Here is a 24,721-nt window from a genome sequence, read left to right as displayed (position 1 = left end):
GATAGCTTAACTTAATTAATTAACTAACATCTTTTGCATATTTACTTTCAATAAGAACCTTAAGTTCAACATACAACAAGGAAGAGGCATAACAAACAGGAAAATCGTTCATCCTTCGTCATTGATTGCAATTCAGCAGCAAAAGAAAATGAAGTAAAACAGTAACAAGAACAACAAAGACATTTTCATTTGGGACAGAAAAATATTATTATCCAATAATATCCATCCTAAAAGTGCAATTAAAGTATAAGAAAAAGGGAAAGCAAAGTACAGAAGCTGTATAAAACGGAAAAAATTAATTAATTAAAAATAAAGTGACAGAATTTTCACTCAATAATGGATTGGATAACACCAGCACCAACGGTCTTCCCACCTTCCCTAATAGCAAACCTCATTCCCTGTTCGCAAGCCACAGGAACAATAAGCTCCACCACCATCTTGACACGGTCACCGGGCAGCACCATCGTGGACTCCTCATCCTTATCATTCATGATAGACGTAACCTTCCCAGTCACATCGGTGGTCCTCATGTAAAACTGAGGCCTATACCCTGCAAAGAAAGGTGAATGCCTACCACCTTCTTCTTTCTTCAAAACATAAACAATCGCTGAGAACTTGGTGTGCGGCGTAATCGTGCCTGGTTTAGCCAACACCATTCCCCTCTGAATGTCAGTCTTCTGAACCCCTCTAAGCAACAGCCCCACGTTGTCTCCAGCCAGGGCTTCGTCTAGAATCTTCTGGAACATTTCTACACCTGTGACGGTTGTGTTCCTTGTTTCTCTCAAACCTACAAGGTCAACAGTTTCCCCTACTTTGATGGTGCCACGCTCTACACGGCCAGTGGCGACGGTGCCACGGCCGGTGATGGAAAAGACGTCTTCGACGGCGAGGAGGAAGGGGAGGTCGGTCTGGCGCTGGGGGATGGGAATGTAGTTGTCGACCTCGTCCATGAGTTGGAAAATCTTGTCGACCCACTCGTTGTCGCCGCGTTTGATTGCAGGGTTGGCCATGAGTGCTTCTAGGGCTAAGAGCGCGGAGCCCGAGACAATGGGGGTATCGTCACCGGGGAATTCGTAGGAGCTCAGAAGGTCGCGGACTTCGAGCTCCACTAGTTGGAGAAGCTCTTCGTCGTCGACTTGGTCTTGCTTGTTTAAGAACACGACCATGTTGGGGACACCGACTTGTTTCGCTAAGAGGATGTGTTCTTTGGTTTGGGGCATGGGGCCGTCGGCGCCGGAGACGACTAATATGGCGCCGTCCATTTGGGCTGCGCCGGTGATCATGTTTTTCACGTAGTCAGCGTGGCCGGGGCAGTCCACGTGGGCGTAGTGGCGGTTCTCGGTCTCGTACTCCACGGTGGCGGTGTTGATGGTGATGCCTCGGGCGCGTTCCTCCGGGGCGGCGTCGATCTCGTCGTATTTTTTGGGGGCGCTGTTGCCTAGGGCGGCAAGAGCCATGGTCAGGGCGGCGGTAAGGGTGGTCTTGCCGTGGTCGACGTGGCCGATGGTGCCGATGTTCACGTGGGGCTTCTTGCGCTCGAATTTGCCGCGGGCGGCGCGGACGGTGAAGGTGCGACGCGGGGTGGTGGTGGAAGAAGGGGTGCGGCGGAGGACGGTGGTGGGGTGGAGGAAGGAGGAGGAGAGAGGGGTTAGTTTGTGGGTGTTGGTGGTGGAGGAGCGGAAGGGTGTGGAATTAAGGGAAGAGGATGATGATGCATGGGGGAATAGTATGAGTTTGGAGGAAGCTGTTGCTGAAGAAACTGCCATGGCTGGTGGAGAATTTGGATAGAAAGAGAAGAGGGAAGGGGATTGTGTTAGTGTAGTGTATTGAGTAATGTAAAAATTGTGTATTGTTGTGTTATCTATGGTGATGTTGGTGAGTGTGTGGATAGATAAAAGATGGCCTCACATCAGCTCTATCCTCTTTCTGCCTCAATTTTGGAGGGACGCACTGGATCACATCTTTTTCTTTCTCTTTCTCTCACTAGTAACCCAAGTCAGATGCAATTGAAGCAAGGTGGAGGAATAAATGTTAAAATGGAAAAAAAAAAATTCTCTCCTAGGGTATCACAAACACAAAGTCTTTTTGTCTGTTTTTCTCTCTTGCTAAAAAATATGTCAATTGGAGAGGAGTCAAACTAGTTAAAATGTGTTTTTTTTTTGGTAAATTATAGTATTTATTCATTTTGTTAATTTAGGCTTTGCTTTTTTATGCTTCTTTTTAATTTTGCTTTTAATATTTTCATTTGTTTACTTTTTACTTTTTGTTGCTATATATTGATATTTATATTTGTTAATTATTGAAGTTTTTATGTTTATCATATTTATTCCCCGAAAGGAAGGAGAGATTCTCTTTTATGATTCAACTTATTAGTCTATCTAGAATTAAAATTTGCAAGAAATAAAATAAAATGAATTTATATTAAAAGAATTACTGAGAACAAAGTTTAAATATTAAATTAAATAATTGTCAGGAAAAACTTAGTTCATAAGGATGGAACTCATATTCTTTTGAAATGTGAGATTGCATTTTGTTGTTAATATGAGAATTTATAAATTAGTTGACAATTTATAATTGTTATGGTAAGTGTTCTTTAAATCTTGCGACCACTTGTCTTAATCTAGTGAGTTATTAGGATCTGGATGTTGCAAAATGGGTTGGATCGGTCCAAATCAATCTAGTGAAACGTAAGGTTTTATCTTAATTTGTTTAGTCCAAATTAAATATGAACTTTTAGTTCGATCCAATCATGACTCAATATAAGTTAAACATGCAAAAATATGTTAAAAAGTCCCTAAAAATAGGTTTTTATAGGATCTGAGTTTCATTTTTAGGCCCAAATTAAATTCAGGTTTTTACTCGTTGTTGCCTGTAACCCAAATCGGGCTGCCCCATGTCGGGTTTCACATGAATTTTTCTCATCCAAAATCATATTAAATAAAATAAATGAAAGGTTAAAAATCTTTTCTTATAAATGAAAGGTTAAATGAAAGGATTCACAATAGATCATTAACTAAGAGCCATTTGATACAATAATACTTATTGAACGGTTAAAAATCTTTTTTTATTAATAAATATTAATTATTAATTTGTTAATTTTTATTAGTAGGAGAGATTTGAACTCAATTTTTTTTCTCTTTCTCTCTTTAATTATTAAGTCAATCTTATAACTCTATACAGACAATTTTTTTTAGTAACTACCTATTGAATTTTAACTATAGTAAATCTAATATATTCATCCACTATGTCAACTGTGTTATAAATTTAATATGTGTATTCAATATTAAAAAAAGCATCGTGAGTATTTTTTTTTTTTTGAAAAATTGTTGTACAAATGCCTTAAAGACAAAATTTGTGTTCAATTTCATGTGTGATGTGAGCATATTTACTAACGAAGTTAGCATATTAGATGAACAATAACATGTTAAAATTTTAGAACGACTAAAATGAAACAAGAAGGTTTGAAATGATTAATTTGATTTTAGAGAGACAAAAACATACTTTCCTCTTTATCTTTTTATTAAAGAAGTGTCTTTCAAACAATTACAAATTATATAATAAAAATATAATAAAAAAATAAATAATAGTAATTAATAAGGCCCATCATATTTTGATGTGCTGAAACTCCTAATCTATATTATATTTATCTTTATCTTATTTTTGTCTTTATTTCTAGCTTGTTTTATTTTTACCTTATTATTATTATATTCATACTCGACTTGGTACCTCTTTGGTATCAGAGCCATTATTTAACTCTAGATAGACATAGAGATCTAACTAGTACTAAGAGTTCTCTTTATAAATTTTCAACAAAAACCCTTGAAGACTTATCTGAACACTTAGAAAGTCTTACAAAAACACAAAATTTGCTATTTAACAAAGTGCAAACTTTAGAAAATAAAGTCAACAATATTTTGGAACTTCTTAAAATCAAAGACCAACAAATTCGTTTTTCTACAAACGAATTCGATAAAATCATGACCCAACTCTCTAAACTATCTTTAGGAAAGACCACTAATCAATCCTCAAATAAATTTGTGTTAGCAAAACCAAAAAAATGAGAACTATACCCTTTATAGGAACTTCACAAACAGTTTCAGGACATAACCCTGTAACCGATTCTATAAACCAATATCCTGGAATCTTGGATAGATTCTTTAAGAGAAAAAACTCCCGAACCAAACAACTGGAACAAATAGAAGACATAGAATCCAATATTGATATTGGGTCAAATTCTAAGATAAACTCGTTCAATCATAGACAATTATACAACCAAAACTAGCTAAGTTTTGATAGAACTAGTTTATACAAATATAGAAGAATTGATGACTTTCATCTTCCTTATGGAAGACACGAGATTATCAAATTAATCTCAGAACAAACTTGACGACAACTTCTTAGTACAAATAGAAGATATGTACACTTAGGGTTAATTGCCATAAGCATCAGGTCTCTAACAAGGTCATTTGTGGGAGCTAAAGCTTATGTAGTGCTCTTCGATCAAAGGTTTAGAGATAATAATTCTTAGACCATAATAGGGGTGATAGAAATAGATATAAATCAAACAGTCTGTCTGATGTATATTGCCCCTAATTATACAATGAATCTTGGTGATTTCGTACAAAACATAAACTTAGAAGTCCAGACAATAGGTTTTGGAAAAAACTTTGTAGGACATAACTTACACTTAGGCATCACCTTCATAGGCAGAATAAGTGATCAAATATCCCCTAGATACATGATAAATACTAATCCATTAGTGACAACTTTATCATCTGATGGAATTCAATTTTTGCCACCCAAAATCTTTGATTCCTCTAGAAATCAAAATAATAAATGGCAAACACATATCGATGTTGGATCCTCTAGGAGTGCTATAAGCACCCTTAGATCAGCTATAATAACAAATAGAAGATTATGAAGCAGAAAATGTTTGATGAGTCTTCCATGAAAAGATCAGTGGATGGAAATGGAGGAGTTTGCTGTCCATGACAACCACTAGCCTCATAAATCTCTTTATTCTTCTTCTCCTTTTGGAAGAATTGAACCAATTTATTATTATATTCAATCGGGAAGGGTATGAAAAACTTCTCATTGTGTGCTGGCAGGAAGAGTTTTGTATCATGGGTTTCTCTTATCAAATCAAAATCTCGTTTGTCTGATTCTGAGAAAAACCATTGATACCCTTGTATTTGTGCCTTCATCAGGTTGTATTGGTACTGTATGCTACCCTGTATATCTCAGGTCTCATATTCATCATTGACCAGATAGGGAGTCCCGGTGATCTTCTGGTAGGAGTTTAAACCCTTGGAATTCTGTTTGAGGGAGGGATCAGGATTGATTCTAGACATCCATAGTCCAAAAGACTTTTTGTGGAGATTGTTAGGTCTTCATATTCGAATGACTTAAATTGGTCTAGGTCTAGTCTGGCTTTCCTGAAAAGAAATTTTATTTTGCAAAGACAATTAATTTTACCTTTGCAGAATGACATTTTGTTGGTACACACGAATTTCTGGTTGAAATAGGCATGCACACCTATGTAAAGGCTAGGAATTTGGGTTTGGTTGTTGTGTACCCTAAACAATAATTTTTGTATTTTCTTAAAATTGTTTAGGTTAAAACAGTTTATCATTTGTTCGGGGACATTTGGGCTGATTGAGTCTATGTAGGATTTGGGGGAAGTTTTGGTTTGGTCAACATTTATGATTATGGTTGTAGTTTCTAGCTCGAAGGCCTTCTTAATTTTATTAATAATATCAGTGGTATTTAATTTAAGGACTTTTTCTGTTACTTCCCTTGAATAACATTCTTTATAGATTGGGCTTTTAAATATCCTCCTTTACCAAGCAAAGGTATTTCAAATTAATGTAAACACTTTTTATATGAGGTCCTAATAACAAGATAAAAGTTGTATAACTTTTTGCAGAAGAAGAGACTTTTGTAAGTAAAGGTAACCTTATAATAAATTATAAGTTTTATTGTAAGTTTATTTTCTACCATACTATAGTATTTGGATAATAAATATTAATAATACTTTAATACTATATTTATCATAATATAGTAACGAGTTGAATCATCAAAACATCATAATCTGTATTTATACAGTCCTCTATAAAGAGATATTATTATCATCTAAAACCAGGTTAATAGTTAAAAGGTGAATCAAAATGGAATTAATTTTAATACAAATTTAGGATGAATTATCCTATTAAAAAATAATTAAGATAGAGTGTATTTTACTCTATTTATTATTAAGTCAATTTTTGAATAATAAAAAACAAAAAAAAATTACTAAAATGTTATGTTCAACAAACTATTTTAATTAATTTTAAACTTTTTTATTAATTAAAAAATTTATTTGATTGTTTGATAAATAAGTTTTTTAAATAATTTTTAACGTTTTTTGAAATGTTACTTAAAATAATGTCTTTTAAAATATTAGCTTATAAATTTTTATATTTTATTTATTTTTTATCCTTAAAATATTTATTTAATTTTCTTATTACACTTTTTAAATGTGTTATTTTACATTTTGTATTTCCTCTAACAATTAATTTTACCAAAAATTTATGATTTAATAAGTTAATTTAAAAACTTTTAATTATTAACTTTAAATTTTCAGATACCAACTTACTTCTTATTTTCTAGTTAGCTTTTCAATTAATTTTGTGAAAATCAATCCCAGAGTTATACAAAATTAATAGCAAAAAACTGAATACATGAGAAAAAATAGTTGACGAAATAAAAATCCTTGTCAACAACTTCAATCTATGAAAACCAATTTCCACGAGAGAAGCCTAACCACAGGGTTTTGCTCTTTTTGCTCAGATTATTTGAGGTGATTAATTAAATAAGCATTTGAGAGGCTCCACCTCCACGTGGCATTTTCCCAGCGTTGTTCCTTAATCCTTGATTGCGACGGGTATTTGATTTATGTCTCCACGTTAAGTGGACTTGCTGGAAGCTAGATCACCATAAGAAGACCATTTGCTTATGTCTACATCTTTCTTTGTTTGGATTAAAAGTAAAACAAATTCAAAAAAAGAATAATAAAGTAAAAATATACATTGTTTAAATAGATAACACTTAGAAGAAAATAAATAGATTTTTTAATTTATTTATATGAGTAAAAAGAAAGAAAGAAATATTGCAAAAATGTTTTATATGAATTAAAAATCAAATATGAACTTTTTATTGGCCTTTTTTCAGTATTAGTTATTTCATTGATTTTTATTTATAAAAACTAATTTTATTTTTAAACATTTAAAAAGTGACACACTTCTTCTCTTCTCTTATTTCACAGTGGGAAAAATATTTTTGGAATGGATGGATCCCATTAAATTAATTTTCATTCTCCTTAATTTTCTGTTTTCTCCCATTTACTTAACTCTTAGTATATATGAATAACTTAAAATTTCCTATCAAATATTAAAAAAATGAAAAAAAAATAAGAATTATACTTTATAATATTTCAAAATAAATATTAAATTTAGAATTCAAATCAAATTTTAAAATATGTGATTAAAACACGGTTTGTGCATGAACATTAACACAATGTTTGGATATTTGAAATGTAGTGAAATGAAATTATTGTACAAATAAAACTAAAAGAGTATAATGATATTATTCTTATGATGTTTAAATAATTAATGTGGTGAAAAATAAAAAAAAATACAAAATTTAACTTACAGCATAATCTAAATTATGTAACCATATGGCACATTTTAAATCCAAAAAAGGAAGTTTTTTTTTTTTTACTTGTATAATAGTAACAATGAAATTTAAACCTAAAATCTCATATTTTACTCAAACCTCCCACTTCTAAACTTATTTTAGTGAACAAAAAAAATTATTGTTATTTTGTCTTTTTTTTTTCTTTCACAATACCTTTTTGGTTTAAAGATGAATTTAGTCTTCGTAAATTTACATTTTTTTTTCAATTTTAATTATTTTAAAATTTAATTTTACAATTTTGATACTAAAATTGAAAAATATAAATTTACAAAGGAAGTGTAATCTTCCCTGAACTAAAGTCATATTTAATCCTACCTTCTTATTTGGTAATAGATAAGTGAATTTCTAGAAATACATGGAAGTGCCAACGGTCCAAAGTCTGGTTCAACCAGTGAAAATCCAGTCCGAAGTGGATGACAGGTGGCCCAAGGTGTTACCACTACACCATAATAATCATTTGTTATATATGCATCAAAATAATATATATTTATTTTTTTTATTTTACATTACTTATAAGTGATTCATGCGGTTTAATTGATGATTCATTAATTGGATCATTGGCACAGTATAGCTTGACTGGTTTGATGATCGTCCAATTTTTATAACATTGAGCACAAGATGTGCCTATTCAAGGATCAAAGAACATTACAGATCGTCCTCCTACTTTACCAAAAATTAATAACAATTAGTACTTACTCTCCCATTACAACAAGTTATACATCATGATGTCTCATATAAACCGCATATAGCAAGATAATGCTACATGCCCCCCTTAATAGACCCATTTACTTTAACATGTAGCAATCCCCATTGCTTCCTTGCTTTGTTAGATCTCACAATGCAGTCTGCAATGTCACGCATCAACAACGCCTTTCCTCATATTTGCATTTCATGTTTTCTTCCTACAACACCTTTTCCAGTGATGCCACCTACTCCTAACATCCAATCTTGGTTGCTTTGATTCGTGGTGCCCCTACTTCAAAGCACACAAGATCCATTCCGCAGTGCAATGACATTCACATGATTATCTTCCTTTGCGACCCATGGTCCTTATTTGCATTTCCAATTGTGTTTACTACTACAGCTTTCATGACTTTTACCAACTTCTATTCAAGATACCACTCCTGAGTATAATTAGTGACTATTGATACTCAACAACCCAGTTTTGGTACCTATTTAAAAGTTCGTACATTCCTCACCCTACTCCATATGCATTCTGTTACACACGTACCCCAACCCCTGCACTATGTAACCTTCCTCCCAATGATCTCCCAATCTTTCCCGACACTATACCTTTCCTTTTTTTCCTTCACTTCACCCAATAGACCCCATTTTTTATTTAATACCGGATTCATAATCCATCCCAAAAGAAAAAGATGAGGTGTGTTCTCCTTTGCATTGTTCCATCGCCATGAGCAGATTTTGAAATTTTTTCAATTAGACATTCCTCATGCATCACACCCCAACACTGGAAGAAGTTATCTTGCACTTCCTATGTCCAAAAAAAAATGTTAAGAATGAGGAAGGAATAAAAACAGTAGAAATTTAGTAGGAAAAAAGAGTGACAAACACCAAAAACTAAAAATATGAATGAAAAAAGGGAAAGGAAAAGGACATGCTTGTAGGCAAACTAAAGTCCCTAGTTTGCATGATAGTGTTTCTTCTCTTAAGCACTGTCTCCTTTGCACTCATAAGAGCTGGTACTAGATGGTAGAGGGAGTTTGTGAAGTTGGTCTCTTTCTCCTTCTCCATGTCTCCTTCGCGTGACAAACACAAAACTTGTTTGCTTCCTTATGTTTGATGTTGCTCCCTTTGTTACTTGCATGCATTTACTTTGTAATCTTTGATTAAGAGTGTTTTGTGCCCTTAAGTTTAACTTTAACACTATCAAGTTATTGCAATCTAACTTTAACACTTCCATGTTAGTCTCCCATTTCCATAGAATTCTTGCATAATATTTTATATTTAGACATGTTAAGTGAAAATTGATTTTAAAATAATTATTTTAAAAAAAATTGACATTTATATAAAACTATAAAGTATGAAAATATTTATATTAGTGGGTTATTATAAACAATTGTAGGAAATAAAACGAGAAAATGAAATTAGTTAAAAAATAATTTAATTACTTTTAACCATAAGTTTCTAAATTTTACTTGCAATAAAAGGGTTTTTCTCATAATTTAATTTTATCACTTTGATAATTTTTTTCCAAATAAATTAGAATATTTATTTAAGAAAAACCTTTTACACTTAAAAAAGTACTCCCCTAAAATTAATCATAACGCATGTACTTGACCTGTTGTCCTCTCCTATTTTATCTGTTTTTTTTTTTAATAAAGCTGTTTAGTTATGATAAAAAGAAATAGTTTCAATATTATTAAATGAAAAAATAAAATTAATAGAATGAAAATAGTATTAAGTATTTCTAGGACCTTGAAATATGAAAACAATACTATAGCGGTAACGTTCTAATTTATTAAGGTTATCAAAGCAAAAAACTCAATTTTCTTTCTAATATATATACATCGTGGTTGACTAGCATTTTTTATTTTAAAAAATAATTTTGTATATTTTTTGTCTATATGAATATAATTAAATTAAATTTAAGTTTTTTAACCTTAAATTATAATCCAGAACAAATTTCAAATTTCCAGTAGTTGATCTCCAAGCCCAAAAATCCTAGATGGGAAGACCTTCGTATAAACTGAAACGACAGCAAGTTATATATGTACAAGTATATATTTCCTATAGTTTAATGAATTGTATCATACTATTTACATATGAGAAATGATATTCATATAATCCAGTCTTGTGACCTCTCAAAGCTAATTTCTCGTTTCAACTCCATGTTTTTTAGGTAAATGCAGAAATAGCATTAAGTCCTCCAAGCTCTTGGGACGTTATGCCGTAACGAGATTTCTCCTGCAAAGATGACTCCCCAGTCCCCAATTCCCAGTCCCTAGTTAACCCAGCTGCAATTCCTCTTGACAACATATATTATACCAAGAACACTTGTGCCATTAAAAATTTACCCTCTTATGCATGAATTATGAAACCCAAAATATCAACAGTTCCAAGCAACAAGCAAGATCACAACTTCTAAATTTCACTCCTAAAATGAGCTTTCTAAGTGAACTACTACCATAAACCACACAAAGTGGCATTTAGATTAATGAAGGGCAAGCCTGGCCATTTCACTGTCAGGCATCTGCAGGTTGCATATATTTAGGACCTTCTGGCACATTTCTGGAGGAATTTCCATCAAAAGATCTGAGACAGCTAGTTTGTGTTTCCTCTTTAGTTCATCTAACTCCTCTCTTTGTTTAACCAACAAATTCTCCAATTTTGTTGTTATTTGATTGATGTATTCCATTTCAGATTTCTCACTGGAAGGAGAATCAGCTATCTCATCACATTCCTGCTCAATGGTACCGTCAACACAATCATCAGCTGAAATACCACCATTTGCAGTCGGGTTGTCTTCCTCAGAGTTCACACCTGCTTCATTAGACAAGATTGAAGTCATATGTCGAGATGGAGAGTTTCCACCAAATCCCCTTGGTGAATCTGACCAGTACTTACGACCTGAAGGTAAAATTTCTAATGCAAGACTGCCAGGAGCAACAACAGAATCAATTTTCATAGGAGAGGCCTCTGGCCTAGTTTCAGAGGTATAACTTGAATCTTGATGGTTAAAGTCAACAGGAGTTTCACTGAAATTCCAACTAGGAATGTGATATCGAATTTCAGAATCAATCATCCCAGCAATAGTTGTAACATCTTGATCAGTGAGTTCCAACTCCTCAACCATTTCACTAGCAACAGAGATTGAAGTGTCTGCTTCAGTATCAAAAGGAAAGTGGATATTGCGAATATTACCTGTACGGAAATGAACATCAGAACCAATGAAAAAGCAAATAGATAAACTCTTTTAGGATAAAAAAAAAAACAAGAAGATAAAATTGAGGGAAGACCTGAGGAATCTGCAATTCGCAATTTTAAAAATATTGTATGATTATCTTTCCTCTGACCTTCCACCGTGAATTCCCTACTTGTCTCAACAGAATTATCCTCAGCAATAGCTTGATTATGAGAATTATTTCCTGTATTTGATACAACAGATGATCAACAAAATAAGATAAGTAATTATAGAATTTAGATAATTTAGATGCAGGATATATTTACCTGAATGATGGGTTTGAGATCTTGAAGATCGACCTACACTATCATTATCATAATCTGACTGAAGGAAGGGATCGATCAAGAGGTCTTTCGCAGACAATCGTTCCGACACATCAGCAATACACTTTTCGATAAATGCTTTAACTTCAAGATCAGCCACCTTTGCCAATGATGCTGGCTTTATTCCCTACGAGGAAAGGAAACATCAATAATAAACATAAAGATAATAAAAGACCATAAGGGTCCGTTTGGTTTGAGAAAATAGTTTCCATTTCTGTTTTGACTAATAATTGAAAAAACACCTTTTTCTGCTTTTGCTTTGCTTCTTATTTTTAAAGATTAAGACAAGAGAAGGTGAAAACAATATGGAAAATGTTTCCTTGAACCAAACAAGCCCGTAAACACCAGGAGTTCCATTCAACCAAAGACTTTTGAACAGTTATTTGATTCTTTGCACAACATATCAATAAGACTATGGAAGCAGACAAATATTTTTTCAATGTCAGAATTAAAAAAAATTCCAGAATGATATTCTTTTTCTACAAATTTTACAACCCTTAAAGGCTGTAATCTAACCACTTTTGAAGTCCACTTAAAAATCAAAACTCTAGATCATATCTCTAGCAATTCATACATAAGAAAAGCTAAAACATAACATGATTTTTATTGAAGAAGATATATTAACCATTATTCTCTGAAGAGGAGAACTATCAATGCTACTCCTTCTAACACACTCTCTTTATTGGAGACTACAATATCATGAGCAAGGCTCAACAAGTAAGAAGTGAGACCATAAAGTTTTGTGATTTCCAATAAATTCCAACCAATTCCTTGATTGTGTTCAGAGGAATGTATTGCTAGCATTTCTCAATCTCTAGAAGCCAATTAAAATTTGGGTTCAGCAACTGGAGAAGAAGAAAAAACACCAATTCAGATATTCTAAGATTTATTTTTTCGTCTTTATGTCATCCAATACTTTTGACTACTGATAAAAACAAGCAATGAGGCTGTAGTTCAAAAACATTCAGATCATGGAAATTTCATGATTTTACGTCTTATTTACAGAAGGACCAGCAGAAGTGGTCTTATGATCTCATATTCTTATCAAGTTGAAGTGTAAATTGTTGTACTATTATCCAAAGGTTTGACAAACATCACAGTCTCTAGAAAAATTAAAGAGCTTTCACAATGCATTGAATATTATATCCATCTACATTGAGATGGAATGAATAATTCTAATACCAGTGTGCATCACATCTTAAGTAAAAACATCACAGTCTTGTAAATAAAAGCATGTTAAGTAAAATAGCCCCAACATTTTGAAAACAGAGCACTTGACTTACAGATGTCACTTTCTTGTATATTTGAGCAGCATTGGTGCATTCAATATACGGGTACTCAACGGTTACCAACTCTAGCAAGCACATGCCAAAAGCATAGATGTCAACAAGCTCATTGTATTCCTCTTCATAAAGTTCTGGGGCCATGAACTCAGGGGTACCTAGGCTCATAATAAGAATTACAAACGCTTTCAGTAACAAGATTCCCACAGTACTCCACATAAGAAAAGGGTAATAAATGTAGTAATTTCAGGGGAAACGTTACCTATGACACTGTGAGCTGAATTGGCTTGTTGAAGGATAGCTGCCAATCCTAAATCACCAATTTTCACCTCCCCTTGATTACCATTGACAAAAATGTTATCACACTTAAGGTCTCGATGAATAACCGGCGGATTGTGACTGTGAAGATATAAAAGGCCTTCCAAAATCTGCCTAGACCATTTCTTCACAGCTCTCAAATCAACATGCTTATGTTTCTTCCGGTATCTAAATTTAGAGAAAGTCAAACATAAACACCAAAGCTCACAAAAGTTGCAAATAAAACCAAACAAGAAGCCAAAAGAGAAGAGACTCACTGACGCAACGTTCCTGAGGTGAAAATTTCAGTAATGAAGTTGATGTTCTCATTCTTGGTGTCAACCCATGAATTGTAAAACTTAATTATATTTTTATGCTTCAAAGTCTTGAGCAAATGAACCTCTGAATAAAGTCGCTCCAAATCATCGGAGTTACGCAACAGATCCGCCACCTTAACCTGATTCCAAGCCACTTCAATCCCTTCCAACTCATCAAACGCTCGATATCTAAATTACCATTTCACAGTCAAGGGGGAACAAAAATCCCAAAAGGAATCAATCCATGCTACTTACACACATTAATATCTATTGATTATTGACTAAGCGTAGAAAAATTCAGAGAAACAATAAAAGGATACACTTTCTTGAAAGCCCCTTTCCCTAAAACCTCCTTGTACTGCAGAATAAGCCAGCAAATAAAATCAGATCAATCGAACCAACCATCTTACAATGCATGCAAAACTAATCAATAATCAATACTAATTAATTAATAAAATAAAATAATGTTAAGGGCATAACAGAATGCATGAAGGATCAGCATTGAGCGTGGTGGAATTTCAAACAGACCCGACCATAGCGACCGGTGGGATCAATCTCGACGAACTCGATGTCGGGATCGTCGAGGTCTTGCTCGGAGGAATCCGGCGGCATTGGGGGAAACCCTAGCTGAGGAACGAACGACGTCGTCTATTGCTGTTGGGAAGAAGAAGAATAAGGGAATAGAAAACGGACAAAAATTAAAATATCGGAATTGTTATTAAAATGAAATTTGGAAGAACACAATGATTGTAGTTGGGAGGATCAAAGCTGAAAATCAAATGGGTTCCATTAAAACTACGCTCCCTGGTTCGTTGTCGCTACGACGACGAAGAGGGAAAGAGGGTGCGTGCAGTGTAGGTGGCACGAGACGCAAACTAACATAACATAATGTTGTTGGCTAAGTCAAATACTAATCTATTATAGCGTCCAAGGCAAGTTCCTCACTTTAAGATATTACTCATTAGGACGATTCATTTTTTATGGGTTTTGATTTTTTTGGAGTTTCTTGCCTTATGACTCAGCCCATTAGCTTCCTTCTTTTCTTTTTAAATATTTATGTTATATAATTAAAATTTTTAAATTATATTATAGTTAAAAATTATGATAAATAAATATTTTTGATATTTAAATTATATTTTAGATTAATGATAAATAATTTATAATATAAAAGTAAAATAATGTTATTTTTAATTATCGATTATTTTTTTAAAATATTAATTAATATTAAAGATATTAATATTGAAATTCAATTACAAACAAAGATATTAATTTTTTTAAAATACAAACATTATCGTTGAAAATGATAACTAAAAACACCCTCGTCAGTCGTCCAATACAACTTTTCTAATTTATATAGAGAGGGCTATAAATAAATATTTCACTGTTTTGATAAGAAGTTTAAAAATTATTTTATAATATATATATATATATATATATATATATATATATATATATATATATAAAAGAGTATATATCTTAATGAGAAAAAATATCTTCTTTGAGAGTGAGATAAATATAGAGAATTAAAATTTAATATCAAAAAATCATACGAATAATCAGATAACATTAAATCTTAATTATACATATTTAATTATACATTTAGATTTAATCGTTCACTTTCATAAAATAATTTCCTTTAAAATAATTTCATTTCATAGGATATGTGTTGTAAATTAGAATAATTAAATGAGTGACTTTTTATGAGCTGTTTTATAACTAGAGCATTTGTAAGAATTTTATTTAATAAGAATGTTTTTTGATTTTTTTATATCATTTATTTCAATTTATCCTTTTCATTTTTATTTATAAATTAAGTTTAATATTTTTAAAAGACATTATCAATAGTCAAAAGTAATCTTCTATCACAATATAACTTATTTAACATAATTTTTAAATATAACTTATATATTTAAAATATTTATTTATTACAAATTAGTATATATTTGAAAGTATTTATTTATATAAAATAAACATTTATCATATGCACGGCACAAAGTAAAATACTAGTTCTAAAATAATTATATAAAAAAATTAATATTTTTGGTGCATCAACTATTTTCTCATTAATTGAAGATAACAATTTTATTATTATTTATCACTAATTATAAAAAAAATTATATCACTATTTTTTAAATTAACAAATGACATCATTTTAAAATTGTGACTAGAGTTAAATTTAAACTTTATATATATAAAAAAAAGCCTGTTCTTCGATCCATCATGACTTGAAGTTTAAAAAGTGTAAAAATTGAAAAATAAGAACAGGATTAAAAAAACATATATTAAGTCGAAGACTAAAAATATATTTTAAATCAAGGACTAAATTACACAATATAAAAATTTAAAAATTAAAACAAGATTCAATAGAAATATAAAGACTAAAAATATATTTTATCCTTTCTTTTTCATGAAATACTCTTAGGAAACTAATTGTTACTAGGTAATTAATTAAAAAGATAAAATATATATTAAAAATTACATGATATTTAAAATGAAATTCAAAATATGAATTATATTTTTTAATAAATGTATCAAAATTTTAAATGTCATATAGTATGAAATAAAAAGAGTATATTGATTTTTATTTATATAGAAGAGGAAGCATATTGCTAGATTTTTTTATTTTTTATTTGGAGACATGATATTGTTACATGAGTACATGACCCTATCATGAGATTCATGACTAACATAAAAACTTCAAGAAATCATTGAGTTGGACATTAAATGGCCTTCCATTCCTCCGGTGATTGTTTTAAATTTTAAGCTAACAAGTATATCTTTCATGGATTCTCAATTCTGACCATTCAGTCTCAGTTACCTTTACGTTTCGTTATTATACAAACGTGGGTACATTTATTTATTCGAACACTTTTCATCAAAGTGCTAACCGTTGTAGCAGATGCGCAAGGGCAATTGTGTGAACTATCCAGAGTGTGGAAAACTGGAAATTGGAAAGAATGACTCTGAATGGGAGCTGGAATATGCTACTGGATTAGCTTCCATAAGATTATGTAATATATAAAGAATTAAGATTTTATGTTTGATTCATGTATTTATTTAATAATTTATTCCTATTTTCTGCAAATATTTTAAAATTTAATATGTTAAAATAGAAAATGAGTAATATTTATAGCAATGCTATTTGACTCATTTTTAAGTCATTAATGAATTATAAATAAAAATTTAATGGTAAAAAAATTATATACAACTGTCAAAAACAATTTTATATTATATTTTAATAACAAATTACCATTGATCCAACTTTTAAGGTAATTATTTTTAAATACACTTACAGTGAAAAAAATTTCTATTATCATTCAATTAAAAATTATTATTGGTATAACTTTAAAGATAATTATTATAAAAATTAATAAATCATATAAAACTATTTTACATTGGCACATATTCATTAAATTCTAAAATAATACTTAAACTTTTTTAACATTATTCACCATATTATAATATTATATTAACTTTCTCATATACTAATTGATGATATTTATTTAAAATTATCACACAAGACTACGACATGTATTCTAATCATTTTGCAACAAAATCATAATTAAGATTTTTTAACAATAATGCAAAACAAACTTTTCACATCGACAATCTACATCATTTCTTGGAAACTGATATAATCTGTAACATTCTAATGTTTTTTTAGTATTAAGATTAAGATGAATATTCTAGATTGATTACTAAATAATGGATGTAAATTTTGGATTCCTTTTCATTATTTTTCTAGATTGATCAAATTTGAGCTAAGCTTAGATCTTTGCCTAGTCCTATTGTAGATGATACCAATGATTTGTTTGAGACATGGATGGTGTATATGATATGGGCTACTAACATGTCCAAGGTGAACAGTTGGCGTGGTGCTAGATTCTTGAGAGTATTGACTCTAATGTATTTAGTGGGTTGAGATTTAAATTCTCTTAAGATAGACTTATGTTCTTAAACGACTCATACATCAGAAAAAATGAATGAGTATCTATAAAAAATACTATAATGCTAAAGTAAATAATAATCCACCAATAGTATTTATTGTTGAGAATAAATTTGTATGTCCACGATTCAAGTCATCATATAATCAATTCTAATTTTAATAATAAAGTATTATTTTATTTTCATTGTCATATTTCACTATTTGATTAAATGGTTCATTTGATAATGTCTTTGATTAAAATTAAAGACTTGTTATTATGGTAGAGATTATGATAATGAGAAACAAGTTTGTTCTAATTTTAATCTAAACCGTTCTTGATCATAGGATTATTGTAAATAAGATATCAATAATCTGGATAGATTAATATATATGTGATAATATTTATTGAATAAATATTAATAGATCTCATTTATTAATTTGCATATATAGATGGGTCACATGTTGATGTGATCATTGAATTGACTTAATTGAAATTTTCTAATGGTTAAAATTTACCATAATCTGTTAGAAAATTCTCAAGAAGAGGTATAATAATTTTCTTTGACATGATATTGTCATAGTAATTAACAAGTTATTTGTTGTATTTTGATTCTGGACACCTAATGTTTTAGAGTCCTTGTTGAATATATATTGAATATGATTAAATACCTCTAGAATTAATGATTAATCAAAAAGGAATTCATCAACTCTTAGTAATGAGTTCGAGCTCTATGAATAAAATTATATCCTGATCAGGAAAATTAAATGAAAGAAGAAATGAGTTTTTAAGTCATTATGAGTTAACTAAAAAAGGTTTGACAATAATACCATACTCTAGAGTTAACCCAGAGCTGTAAAGATGGAATAAATTATTACATTACTTTTCTAATGGTTGTTGAAATTAAAATGTTACTTCATGCTATTTAGATGTTAAGGAGTGTTGCTAGACGCCTACCTTGATTAGTATATTAATTTGATTAATATATTGTCAGCTTAGTATTGAACCTACGTGGTTACACACAAACAAGTGTTCTAATCTCTATTAAATAAATTATTTTAATATTTGATGATTAATTAAATTAGAGAATTTAATATGATCAAATGATTAATTATTTCAAAAAGGTGAAATATTATTATATTTTTGCTAGCATTGAAAATATAAATAATATGAAAGATTTGGTGAAAGAAGAAAAACAAACATGTATGATTTTGTATTTGGAATTTGGGTTGAAAAGACAACTAAATACAAGTTTGACTTGATCAATTATTATTTCAATTTTAATTGCTAAATATGGTTAGTAATAAAAGATAACAAGAAATAATATAGCTTAAAAAAAATGATACTATCAATAATGATTTTGATTTGATCATAAATTTGGTATTCTTAGCGTGCTATAGAAATAATCCCGATATTATTTTTCTATTCTTATTTTTTCCCTTGTTAAAGTTGTTATGCATATAGGTCAGTCTCAGTGTAAATACACATAGAGTTTTCACACTATTGAAAAATTTGTATGTTTCAAGAGCTTATCAACAAGTACATTTCCTAATATATCATTTGTTTATAATACAATTTAAATACAAAATAGATATTTTTATTTCGTAATGTGTGTTTTTGAACATCTTTTTTCTTACATTTATATGATTATGAGATAGGTTGAATTCTCTTAAGGCTTCCAAAAGACGGTGATTATACATTTTTTTTGTCTTATGAAGTGATAAAATAACTTTGTTCCATACTGTTGACTTTATTCAATGACGGCCTCTTAAAGATAAGGTATTTTATATTGACCTAACTCGTGATGGGTTGAACTGTAAGCCCAATTGCCAATTCATAATATTCATATTCAGCCCAAACATGAACGTGGCCGATTTAGACATTGGGTTCTCATGCAGTAATTAATAGACCATGATGTGCGTACCTTTTTTCTTATGTTTTTTGTTGACATTATTTCTTTGATTTGGGGCTTTTAGGCGCCCCTGTTAACAAATAAATAAATACAAACTTCCAAGTCAACTTTAAGATGAATCTTGATTATTTAATGGTAATGGAAAATCAGTGGCTCTTTAGGGGTAAAAAGACAACATACTTCAACACATAAACATGGACTCCCTTTAATGCCTAGCTTTTTATTGTTCCATCAGTAAAAATGTAACCAAAATTACCCCAAAGGAGAACTTTGCTTAGTGAAAAGACATGTATTAGTCAAGCAGCGTAAGTTCAACACTTGATGAACGCCAAAAGAATACTGAGACATTGTGTGACCTATGCATGCGTTGTGGAGACTGGAGAGGCATGGGCCCTGAGCAGACCAGGCTAAACGTGCAAAAATTATGATGTGGCCCATAACATCAGTGGTCCCAATGATGGATGGCCTTTTATTTTTTGTCAGATCCCAAGTATGGCTGGAAGCCATATTCCGTTTCTGAATTAGTGGGCCTGAAATTATGAGGCTGGAGCAAGAGGAATTCAGAATTTCCTGAGTACTTATTGCATGGGCTGTGACTACTGACATATTTCATATCCACTTGCATTAACTTTTCTTAGCCAATTGAATTGAATTAAGTGTGTGTTTGAATGAGTGTTGGTAAAATAATTTTGAATAAAATTCATTTTGTAAAATAGATTTTAGTTATAATTAATTTTAAAATAATGTGATTCATGTTTAAGTGTTTGCATTATAAAGTTAAAAATAAAGTTCAATACAAAATTTTAGATTTAATGCATAAATCACTCAAATTTGTTTCAATTTAATATCAATTTTAAATTTTTCTTTAATGTGAAATTAAATATATAAAAATATATATAAAATCAAATTTTCAACGTAAAACCAAATAGGCTTTAAATAGATATCCACGGACAAAAAAAAAACAAATAAACATCAATTGGAATTGTATTTTTCTATTTATGATAATAGTTTTCTTTAACGAATTTATGATAATAGTTAAAGACCCTTTCAAATATCATCATTACGTTAATTTGATTGAAACTTGATTTAAATCTCTTAATAAAATTTTGAATTCAATTTTTATAAATAGAAAATTGTAATTTAATTAGAAGGATAAACTTCAATAAAGATAATTAATCAAATTTTATAACAAAAATTAGTCATTAATAAAATTAATAAATATTATACTTCACACCAATAATATACTTAAAGAAAACAAAGCCTTTCAAACAATATATATAAACAAATCTTTATGTTTTTCAATGATTATTGAGAGATAAATTCATTTACGAAATGTACATATATAATAAGACTTGAACTCTAAACTAAAGATGTTATAGCAATTGTTTAAAAATAAAAATTAATAGTTAAATTCAAATAATTACCTAATTTATTATATGAGAAAGTAGGTCATATTGATAATGTAAAATTACTGTAAAAAATTATTAAACTTATATTATATATCTACATGCATTTAACTATAACCTCAAGTGGTAGTTTTTCAATTAATAATTATAATTTCTTATTTAGATCCCTAAAATATTTTAGAAGAGTTACATTATAAAATAAAATACTTAATGTACGTGGATAATTGAGATTCTTTGGTCAACCCCCCAACCCCCCATGTCGAGAGTCCTTGATAAGGAAAACTAAATAAAAGTAAAGAAAGTTATTATCTTATTTTATCTCACCATCAACTATGTTTATTATCAGATAATCTTGATTAGTTCTTCCTTAATCAAGAGATAAGACGCATTAACCTTAAAGCCCAAAAGTTTATGCATAAAACGAATTAATTCTATGAAATTAGACACTCTATTTATATTTTTCTTTTTCATTTTTTATTTATTATAACATCATGTTGACTTAAGCATAGAAGTGTGTTTAGAGAAAATTTTCTGCTTATCTTGAGAATGAGAAAAATCAAACACAAAGGATAAATAAGAGAATTTATTGCGGCATTAACGGAAAAAAGTACCTAGAATCCTTGAGTAGGTACACTTAATACAAGAAAAAATGTGTGATAAAATTAAAAAAAGGGGCAACTCTTTAAAAAAAAACAATCATTTAGCATTGCTTGAGTATCTAAATTTATAATATTAAACTAAATTATGCAAAATTATTAATAAGTTTTGCTAGTATGGAAATTCACATGTCATATTTTTCATTTGCTGATATTTGTAATTAGAAAGTAGAATGAAAACTATAAAGGTTATATTAATAGGCCATCGGAAATCATTGAAACGTTTTGGTTGACATAGACCGTCGTGTTTTCAATGCTAATTAATTTATATGCACATATATGCCCTTCTAAGATCCATTTCAAGGCATAGTCATGTCTTATCTTGCTTAAGGGGGTCACACTAGCATTTTACTTTTTTTTCTTTTTTATCAGCACAAGCATGTGAATAAAATAAATGTTATTTTATATAATTAAAATTTATAATAAATAAATAGTTTTAATCATATAAATTATATTTTAGATTTATAATGAAAAATTTATATTGTGATATACAATTATTTTAATTATTGATAATTTGTTTAATATAAATATTTAAATTCAATTTAAAATAAAAACAAAAATAATAAATTGAAAGAGATCAAATATCAAACAAACTTTTATAAACATGCTAGCCGGAGAAATTTTAAATAAACTACTCTTGTTAAAAAATTGCTTCTAAAAACACTTTCATTTAGTATAATTATTCTAAATTATTTATATCTAAGAGAGAATATATTATAATTTTCATATTTTATATTTTTCTTACTACATCACCTCAACTCATATATTTATTTAAGAATTAATTATATCTTTTATTTTTTCGTATTATAATTATATGATTTTAGTTTTTCTAAGTTTTAACTGTCAACTTTAAGAATAAGTAAGCATACCAAATTAATTACAATGTCATGCTGACATCATAATATATGTGACCCAACCTTAAATCGTTGTGTTTGGCAGTAACTTACATATGTACCGTAAACACCTTGCACATATTGTAAGCTAGTAAAACTTACATGGTGCCAAACTGCCAAAACTATAAAATATTGTAAGCTTAATATTTTAGTTCTATGTAATATACTATTTTTTTCTTCTGTTTTTATAAAATATTATTTTTAAATATTCCTTGTAATTTTTTTAGTCTTAATGTTTTTAATGAGTAATTATTTTATTTTAGTCCTTATAATATACTTATCTTTCATTTTTGACATCATAATATATAAATAATTTTTTCTCTTAGTCCTTTTTTTCCAAAGGGAGTAACATAAATAAAATATTATAAGGTCTAAAATAATATATATATATATAATAAAACAAAATAATAAGAATCAAAATAAAAAATAAATTAATCTTACAAGGAATATTTCAAAAAAGTTATTTTACAAGAAAAAAAATACGCTGTAAGAATAAAAACATATTTAATTCAACATTATTGTAGCATTGTTCATTCTGTAACAAGGGTTTCTCAAATAAAATTAATGCTAAAAATATTATTCTGATGCTACACTTACACATGCCTCCCTACTTACCATGTAAAATCTTCTTTTGTCTTTCGTTCACTTCTTTTGTGGGCGAAACTGGTTGCGGCTATAATGTTTGAAAAAGTTGAAATGTTATCCAATTGCATGTGGACAGTTATCATAAGTTAAGGCTAAGGTCAAATTCAATCAACAGTCACTAGAATATATATAAAGATAACCCCCTTCCCCTTTCTTAATTTGAGGGCTAATTGATGACCTGAAACAAAAGACCCTTTTGTCTTGACGTAAAAAGCTGAATTAGACCATTACTCCATTTGAGATCAGATCTACAACTGCAATCATATCAATGGATTCGTCAGATTTTCTCCACAATTACCATTCTTTGATTTCTTGATCTTACCACTCTTCTTTCAAGTAAAGGTTGTAATGGTCGGGATAAAACTTAATAAAAGAAAATGTTAGGTTACAAGCATTAATTTGGGGCAGCACAAAGCTGATACAATATTAAGTGCTTTCATTCTAATGTATAATATCTTAATCATGAATAAAATTTTAACATTAATGGATCATATATATAATAATCAAGACACCAAAATAATTAATAGGATAAACTAGCAATAAAAATATATTTATTGAAGACATAATGTACTTTTTTCTTTTTATAATATTTTTTATATTATGATATTGGTTTATATTGATGATTAATTTTTGTCTACTAACAAAAAATAAAATGATCTGAACATTAAGTTATAATGAAATCTTACTCCCTTCCCTTCTTTTTAGAAGGTTTTGAACTTTAAGTAACAATGAAACATTTTTCTCTTATTTTTAAAAAATTAGATAGGATAATAGACAATTGTAAAAAAATACTGCCCTTATATTTCAATACTTATATATATTCATTAAAAAGTATAGAAAAGACCTATCTATCATTGGTTGTCCTTATGAAGGGTTGTATGATTGAAACTATCTTGAACTTATTCAACTAATTACATTATTTGAGTATGTTTATCATCATTGATTTTCATCATCAAATTTTTTTTCTAACCATTTTCATCATCAATTCGTCACAAATAAATATTCTAAAATAAATTAAGACACCGTTTAACTAATGTTTATAGAGATTGGGATTTTTCTTATTTTTTAAAATTCTATTTTTTTTAAAGAATTTTTAGAATAAATTACTATTTTAATTAGTCAAGTCTACCACACAACCAAATCCAACCTTATTAAGGTTGGGTCAAGTTGGGTTACTTTAACAAAAAAAAAAAAATAGCAAAACGGCATCCCTGCTTCTAACTCTGTCTAGAAATACGCACTTTTAAATATGCCCAATCAAAATCGGTACCTAGGTTTCGAAAAAACAAAAAGGCTTTATAAAATTAATAAAAGGTTAATTTAACCAAAATAAAATAGATAAGAAAAATTGGACACCTAACATGCGGTTATTTCAATTTAAATATTAAGTCCATATTTGATTTGATATTA

At 29.6% G+C, this 24,721-nt stretch overlaps 2 protein-coding genes across 5 annotated transcripts; both read right to left on the bottom strand.

The window, feature by feature from the left end:
* Positions 1-162: 162 nt before the first annotated feature.
* TUFA (elongation factor Tu, chloroplastic) lies at positions 163-1,993 on the bottom strand. The gene has a single exon (NM_001360333.1). The coding sequence runs from the start codon at positions 1,764-1,766 to the stop codon at positions 327-329; it is 1,440 nt and encodes a 479-aa protein (NP_001347262.1). The 5' UTR covers positions 1,767-1,993; the 3' UTR covers positions 163-326.
* An 8,444-nt stretch (positions 1,994-10,437) lies between these two features.
* On the bottom strand, positions 10,438-14,789 carry WNK7 (with no lysine kinase 7). 4 transcript variants are annotated; one of them, NM_001249124.1, is made up of 9 exons: positions 14,405-14,488; positions 14,199-14,234; positions 14,136-14,143; positions 13,838-14,065; positions 13,525-13,748; positions 13,263-13,420; positions 11,923-12,106; positions 11,769-11,840; positions 10,907-11,616 (listed from the first exon to the last, which is right to left on the bottom strand). In NM_001249124.1, the coding sequence occupies exons 1-9, from the start codon at positions 14,486-14,488 to the stop codon at positions 10,907-10,909; spliced, it is 1,704 nt and encodes a 567-aa protein (NP_001236053.1). The 4 variants fall into 4 exon arrangements, with proteins under 4 accessions (XP_040871891.1, XP_006580911.1, XP_006580910.1 ...); XM_041015957.1 differs by lacking the exon at positions 14,136-14,143 and having other exon boundaries at positions 10,438-11,616; positions 14,197-14,234; positions 14,405-14,789; XM_006580848.4 differs by lacking the exon at positions 14,136-14,143 and having other exon boundaries at positions 10,438-11,616; positions 11,712-11,840; positions 14,197-14,234; positions 14,357-14,787.
* Positions 14,790-24,721: the final 9,932 nt, after the last annotated feature.

This window comes from Glycine max, chromosome 6, assembly GCF_000004515.6.
Source record: "Glycine max cultivar Williams 82 chromosome 6, Glycine_max_v4.0, whole genome shotgun sequence".
In the NCBI taxonomy this organism is placed as follows: Eukaryota; Viridiplantae; Streptophyta; class Magnoliopsida; order Fabales; family Fabaceae; genus Glycine; species Glycine max.
The sequence above is the reverse complement of the archived record's forward strand: the minus strand, read 5'-3'. Positions and strand labels throughout refer to the sequence as shown.